This window comes from Sminthopsis crassicaudata, chromosome 6, assembly GCF_048593235.1.
Source record: "Sminthopsis crassicaudata isolate SCR6 chromosome 6, ASM4859323v1, whole genome shotgun sequence".
NCBI lineage: Eukaryota > Metazoa > Chordata > Mammalia > Dasyuromorphia > Dasyuridae > Sminthopsis > Sminthopsis crassicaudata.
In genome coordinates this window covers 163,679,145-163,686,112 of record NC_133622.1, presented here as the reverse complement: position 1 = coordinate 163,686,112, position 6,968 = coordinate 163,679,145, and the positions used below count along the sequence as shown (strand labels likewise).

The 6,968-nt window shown below is 38.5% G+C and overlaps 1 protein-coding gene across 1 annotated transcript; it reads left to right on the top strand.

The window, feature by feature from the left end:
• The first annotated feature begins 1,268 nt into the window (after positions 1-1,268).
• On the top strand, positions 1,269-3,482 carry LOC141545478 (permeability factor 2-like). Its single transcript, XM_074272538.1, has 4 exons — positions 1,269-1,549; positions 1,784-1,907; positions 2,021-2,104; positions 2,847-3,482. Exons 1-4 carry the CDS (start codon positions 1,462-1,464, stop codon positions 2,857-2,859), a joined length of 309 nt encoding a protein of 102 aa, XP_074128639.1. The 5' UTR covers positions 1,269-1,461; the 3' UTR covers positions 2,860-3,482.
• The last annotated feature ends 3,486 nt before the right edge of the window (positions 3,483-6,968 follow it).

Below are 6,968 nucleotides of genomic sequence, written 5' to 3'. Positions count from 1 at the left end.
AGAGAGACAGGGAGAGTCATCCAGAGATAAAGAGAGAGAGAAAGAAAGAGAGAAAAGAGAGACAGGGAGAGTCATCCAGAGATAAAGAGACAGAGACAAAGAAAGGGAAACAGAGACTGAGATGGAAAGAGATAGAGTGAAAGGGACAGAAAAAGACAAAGGCAGATGGAGATAGAGATAACAGAGACAGAGACAAATAGATATACAGAGAGGAACAGAGAGAGGTAAGAGGGACAGAGAGAGGAAGAAACAAAATAATAAAGAGAAGTCATTCAGAGAAACATTTGAACCATATCTAACAAACTCCTTATTTATTCATGTGAAAATATGAATTTTCATATAACCTTAGGGGGACTTAGAAATATCATATAATTTTAGATTCCTCAGTCACAAAGCACAAACACACACGTAATCTGGTTGGGAGCAGAAACCATCATTTTCACCTTTGGGTATTGGTTCAAAATAAGCACTTATTGGTGGAAAGAGCACCTAGATTGGAGTCAAAAAGATAATTCCAATCCAGTCTCGGACAATTACTATCTGGGCAACTCATTTAACCTTCTTTACTTAGTTTCTTCCAAAGCCACATGGGGGTAATAATAGCACCTTCCTCCCAAGATGGTTGTGAGGATCCATCGAGATAAGTGTAAAGCGATTAGCACAGTGAGTGGCACATAGTAGGTGCTTAATAAATGCTTCCCCCCCATTCTCCCTTTTTGTGGTTTGTTGATTGACACACATCATATTGATCGGATGGATGTTCTGGCACCATCCCAACCCAGATTTTCTGCCTATCATTCTAGGCAGCACTGTCTGAATTATTAACCTGAATTTAATTCGCACCAAGGCCTCAACAAAATATCCAGATATAAGGCATGGATCCTATCTATCCGCCGAAGCTTCTCTCCACCAGAGAACTTCGTCCCTGCGTCCTTCTTTCTCTCTTTGCCACTCTACACATTTGGGAACAAATACAACGAATACACTTCCCGAGGAAAGTGGCCAAGCCATGACTACGGCATTCTGGGCTCCACGAAGCCATCCCACCTCCCACTTACCCTCCCCAGAACAATCTACATCCTTGGTTCTCTTTCCCGACCAAGTGATAAGTTCCAGACGGCTACATTCACCTTGTATCTTCGATTCCAGACTCCGGCACGCTTCGCTCCCCTAAAGCGCAGCAGGCGCGCCCTGAGCTCCAGCCTGTGCCCGGGGGGGCTGGCGGGAAGCCAGCCCCTCCCTCCCCCTTCCCGGGGCGAGCTCTGTGCTTTTCTTCCTGAGTCAGGACATGGCCCAAGAGACCGGGAATTTCCCGGACAGAAGGTTTTCCCGCTTCCTGACCCGGACCCCAGTGGATAAAAGCGGTCGCCGGAGCATGGGGCGCCACAGAACCAAGGAGTCTTGGAACAGTCAGCTCTCGCTTTCTCCTCTTCCGAGCTTCAAACACCCAAGTCCTCCGCCATGAGCCGCAGTCTCCGCCAGATTTCTTGTCTTTTCCTGCTCTGTCTGCTGTCGGGGTTCCTGAGGCCCTCCGTCCGGTTAGCCAGCGGTAAGAGAGGGGAGCGAAGGCCAGAGGAAGGGCTGCAGGGAAGTTGCCTTTGCTAGTGGGCTGCGGGTCCAAGTGCGCCCCAGCGGAGGTGGGGACTGGGAAGGGTGGTGCTCCTGCGCAGATGAGGCTCGGAACGCTAGGTTGGCTCGAGGTGATAGGAACGAATGTCTCTGGATGCAGTGCTTGGCCCACACCCAAGATCCTGAACAGTTATCTCCTTTTTCTCTGCATCAGGAGCGCCCGTGGTCAGTGAGCTACGCTGCCAGTGTCTGCAAACCGTGCAGGGAATTTCCTACAAGACCCTCGCCAGCCTGAAGGTGATCCCAGCCGGTCCCCACTGCTCCAACCTTGAAGTCTTGTAAGTTTGGCTCAGACAATTAATCGCAGCGTCCAGTCTCTCTGCCCTCCATAATTCAGCCCTTTTTGGTCCTAGCAATCAGTTACTCATGATTTCTCTCCTCTTCTTTGCAGAGCCACTCTGAAGAATGGAAAAGTACTTTGCCTTAACCCCGAGGCCCCCCAGGTTAAGAAAGTAGTGCAGAAAGCTCTGAAAGGGTAACTATCAGTTCGATATACCTAAATTGGTGTCAGAACCGTCTCCTCTCATGTATTTACATTTGAAGTATTGAGAACTGTAATGTTCTAATTATCCCATAGACATCCCTTTGAAAGAGATGAAGTCAGGATTTTACCTTAAGGGTTGAAATTTAATCTATTCTTTTATGACTTCATTATTCCACTCTCAAATTCAAATCATGGTATTTGTTACCATAGTGATAGATATTAAACTTAATTCATTGCTACCATGAACTCCCAGGGCAGGAGATTCTCTTTAACAAGGCAAATGGGCACCTTTTGAATTTGGGATTTCGGAGGCTATTGTAGACCTCTGAGGGAATCAAGTAATTCTCCAAAGGACAAACAGCCAGCATGTGTCACGGATGGGACAAGAATTCGGGTTTTCCTGGCTTTAAGTTTAGCTCTCTGTCTACTATGCCAGGCTGCCCACGTGCCTTACATATGACATGGAATTGGCAAGTGTAAGACACAAAATCTACTCACCCTTTAAGAATCTAAATTTTCTAAAATTCAAGACACAACTCCTCAGGGTGCTTCCCCCTACGGTTACCTGATGACTTTAATCAACATATGCAAAACCAAATGGGTTTTCTTTACTTGACTAAGACTGTGTAGGTTAAGTTATAGGCAGGTTGGGTACATTAGGCAGGAATCCAGAGAATTCTATTTTACTTCAAGATTTCAGGAAATTAATCAAATATTTTTTTCTTCTTTATAGCAACTCCAACTAGTAACTTCAAAACAGAAGATGGTCTCTTGAAAAGCCTAAGCAACTCCATTTTGAGAACATGGATCTCAAAGAGCCAGAAGAATCCCACTACTTTAGACCAAGCATCTGTGATTTGTTTGGGAATTCTTTATTATGATGCCCTTATTTATTTTGTTTGTTAGTTTTTACAAGTGAGATCGAAACTAGTTGTTAAATTAATGTCTTCTCTTCACTTTTAACAAAACCAAAGTTATTCCACTTTTCCTTCATGTGCTATATCTGTCATTTAAATGTGATATTTTCAACTTCTTTGAGAATCATCTATTATGTATCTATTTAAAGTGGGCTGTGATTTGTGTGAGAAAGAGTTACCACATTCAGATGGCAGATGACCAAAAACATTATTTATGATAACTATCCGACATTGTCTGTTTATTATATATTTATATTTGAAGTATTGAGAACTGTAATGTTCTAATTATCCCATAGACATTTAATGTCTTCTTTGTATGACATACTGTCATGTTTAGTGTAAAAAATACACAATGTTCTTAGTTCTATTTATATCCTAAAATAAGAAGATTTAAATATTTATTGTTAACAAATAACTGCAAAGTCTATGAAATAAACTATTTTGAGAATGTCCATTCTTTGTTTCTTTTATTGGAGGTGGGGAGAATGCATCCTAAATGGTGGTTTTTATGATATAAAGAGGAAAACATTTTTATGTTATTATTTTTCTATGCATTTAATGCATTTCATAATCCTACAAATGTCAATCAGATTATATTGTTTTCACTAACTGGGGATTTGAAACATCGACATCACTCATTCCATTTATTTAATAGGAAATTAAATGATAATAAGTTTAACATTTGAATCCATGTCATGAGTACCATAGATACAATACTTGAGACCTAACATTACCCATCAAGTTTGTATATAGTAGATCAAAATCAAAGGCTTAGATTGTTTTTTGGAATTTTCCATACCAATTCAGATCATTTTTTCATCTGAGGAAGTTATGTTAGATTCAGTGAATTGTTCATTGTCACCAAGCTAATATGTCAAAGGCATATTTTGACCAACTATTTTCAAATTGCCTCTCTAACTAGATCATATGACATTTTCCATCAATAAAGATAGGATTAAAGAACATGCCAAGACTCAACTCTGATAAAATCTAATTAAGAAAGACTCACCTTAATTCGTAGAGAACTGTTTTGAATTTATGTAAATCCAGCACAGATCAGGAATTATAATTAGTCATGTAATTTTACTTAATGCATTCATTTGTCTTTGAAGCCTGTCTTTAAAGCTTGAGTGTACTCTAGGGATTTATCTCCATGCTACAAATTCCAAAGGCACTCGTTTACTCAATTTAAACAATAGAAACTTATATTATGAGTCAAAATGAGAAGGGAAAAACCTCAACTTCGGCAAGAAGAAAGCAGTAGAAGTGTGTATAAATATAGGAAATGCTAAGACACCTTAGAATTGAAGGGGATGACAGGTAATCTGGCCTAATCCTGTAATTTTATACATGAAGAAGCTGAGGCACAACAAAGAGAGATATTTTGTCCAAACCCATATAATCTAGACCCTGATTTTTCACATATCTAACTTTTATCTACTTTAGTGTTTTTGTTGTCTCTGTCTGACAATCTGTCTCTTTATCAATTATAGTATCTGGCCTCCCTTATAAGTGATTGGTTCTTAATATTTAGATCCCCAAATCAAGAGACATGAACAGCTTCCTTTCCAATGAGAAGTGGAAGGAAACTTTCCCCAGATGTAGCTCAATTCTCATTCTCAAACTTACCTGATGGTTGGCCAAACAGCATAACTTTCTTATTTGAGAAAGGAAAGAAGCGAAGGAAGATACTTTTGTCCCATTAGAGAAAGGAAATTTTAATTCTCTCTATACTAGTTTCTTTTACATTTTCTGGCATATAAAAGAAAATTCTCCCTGCCTCTGACAATAATACTTCTTCCCTCTTTTGATACTCTGGTATATAACAATAAGACTGATTCTGGATAATTCTTGTAGTTGAAACAATCTCTGAATTCAAGATTATCTTTTTTTCTTTGGATCAAGTAAATAAGAAAGTCAAAAAGCATTTATTTATTAAGTATTTTATATGTGCCAAGCACTGTGCAAAGTAATAAGGATACAAAAAAAGGAAAAATAACAACAAAAAGAAACCCAGTCCTTGCTCTCAAGAAGTTTACTGTCTAATGGGAGATGGGCAAGATGCAAACAACTGTGAACAAACTATAGGCAGGAGAAATTTGAAGGCATAAGAATTAAGAGACATTAGAAAAGGCTTCCTGTAAAAAGTGGACATGTCCAGAGAAGAGAAATCCAAAGAGGCCATTATCACTGTATCTCAGAGCATCTGGCATAGGAGAAGGTTGTCATTATTTTCCCTTCATTCTTAAAGAGGACATTATATCAAGCAGGTGATGCATGTCATGTAAATAATTTGGGTTTAAGTGAGAGAGATCTGTGCAAAGTCTATAATCTCTTTCTCTTCCAGAGACATGTGGGTCCTGTGACAAGATATAGATCAGGACAACTGAAGATGGCCCTCAGAATAAAGTATTAGAAGACCAGAAAGATAAGAAAAGGCCATCTATTAAAAATATCAATTTTTCTCTGTCCTCTTGTGCTAAGCCCAATCATCTATCTTGCCAAAAGATATTATGGCGTCCATTTTATCCATTGCCACTACTAGAAAAAATAGTAAGCCCAAGCACTTCATCCATTGTGAGTCAGCAGCAGTATTTTCATAGAGAAAAGATGACACATCATCCATAACTTGACTCATTAAGCTTTAGAGTTAGAAAAGATTTTAGGTGTTTTCTCCCTAATTCTTTTATTTTACAAAGGAGGGAACAGAAGAGCAGAAAAGATAAATGAACTTTTATTTTATTACTGTGAAAACTGAAGGAAATTATGTGCCTCAGGTGAGTGGTAGTTGGGACTAGAGCCCAGTTCTCTTGATCTCCATCTCTTCTGGGATCTTTTCATTACCTCAGGGAAAGAGTGACAATTACTCTGAAAACACACCTTTTCTTTGGTATAGTAGGCAACTGGAAGCCAAGTTTATTCAGAAAAATGAAATGTTCCAGGTAACCGTTCCCTTTATTTACTAATTTTTTTGTTTACTACTCAGTCCCCATTGAGGATCATTCTGCCATGAGAGGGAAAGGGAGACTGATATTCCTTGGAATAACTAATTTATCTAATCATAAAGTATAAAAATTGGAAAGCATGTACATACATATGGGTGTGTGTACATACTTATATTTAAATATAGCAAGCTGTACATAATGGATTTGCAATTTCATGTATAACCATCTGTTGTTCTTTTTGTTGAACTGTTTTATGAAAATTCTTGTTTTATTCCATAAATTAAAATAAAATAAATATAATTGAAAAAGAAAAAGGAAAAATATCTTGAAAGTCACTTTGTTCAATTTTCTCATTTGAAAGCTGATTCTAAGAAGTAAAATAATTTTTTGACAGTACATATGCACAGGTAATTTTTTGCAACATTATCCCTTGTACTCCCTTCTGTTTTGAATTTTTCCCCTCCTTCCCTCCACTCCCTCCCCTAGATGGCAGGCATTCCCATACATATTAAATATGCTATAGTATATCCTAGGTATAATATATATGTGCAGAACTGAATTTTGTTGTTGTTGCAAAGGAAGAATTGGATTCGGAAGGTAAAAATAACCTGGGGAGAAAAACAAAAAAATGCTAACAGTTTACACTCATTTCCCAGTGTTCCTTCTCTGGGTGTTGCTGATTCTGTCCATCACTGATCAATTGGAATTGGATTAGCTCTTCTCTATGTTGAAGATATCCACTTCCATCAGAATACATCCTCATCTAGTATTGTTGTTGAAGTATATAATAATCTCCTGGTTCTGCTCATTTCACTCAGCATCAGTTGATGTAAGTCTCTCCAAGCCTCTCTGTATTCATCCTGTCGGTCATTTCTTACAGAACAATAATATTCCATAACATTCATATTCCACAATTTATTCAACCATTCTCCAATTGATGGACATCCATTCATCTTCCAGTTTTTAGCCACTATGAAAAGGGCTGCCACAAAC

Coding starts and splice junctions, on each gene's coding strand:
- LOC141545478 (XM_074272538.1), top strand. CDS start 1,462: ATGAGCCGCAGTCTCCGCCAGATTTCTTGTCTTTTCCTGCTCTGTCTG. Junction 1,550..1,783: donor CTCCGTCCGGTTAGCCAGCG/GTAAGAGAGGGG, acceptor TCTCTGCATCAG/GAGCGCCCGTGGTCAGTGAG. Junction 1,908..2,020: donor TGCTCCAACCTTGAAGTCTT/GTAAGTTTGGCT, acceptor TCTTCTTTGCAG/AGCCACTCTGAAGAATGGAA.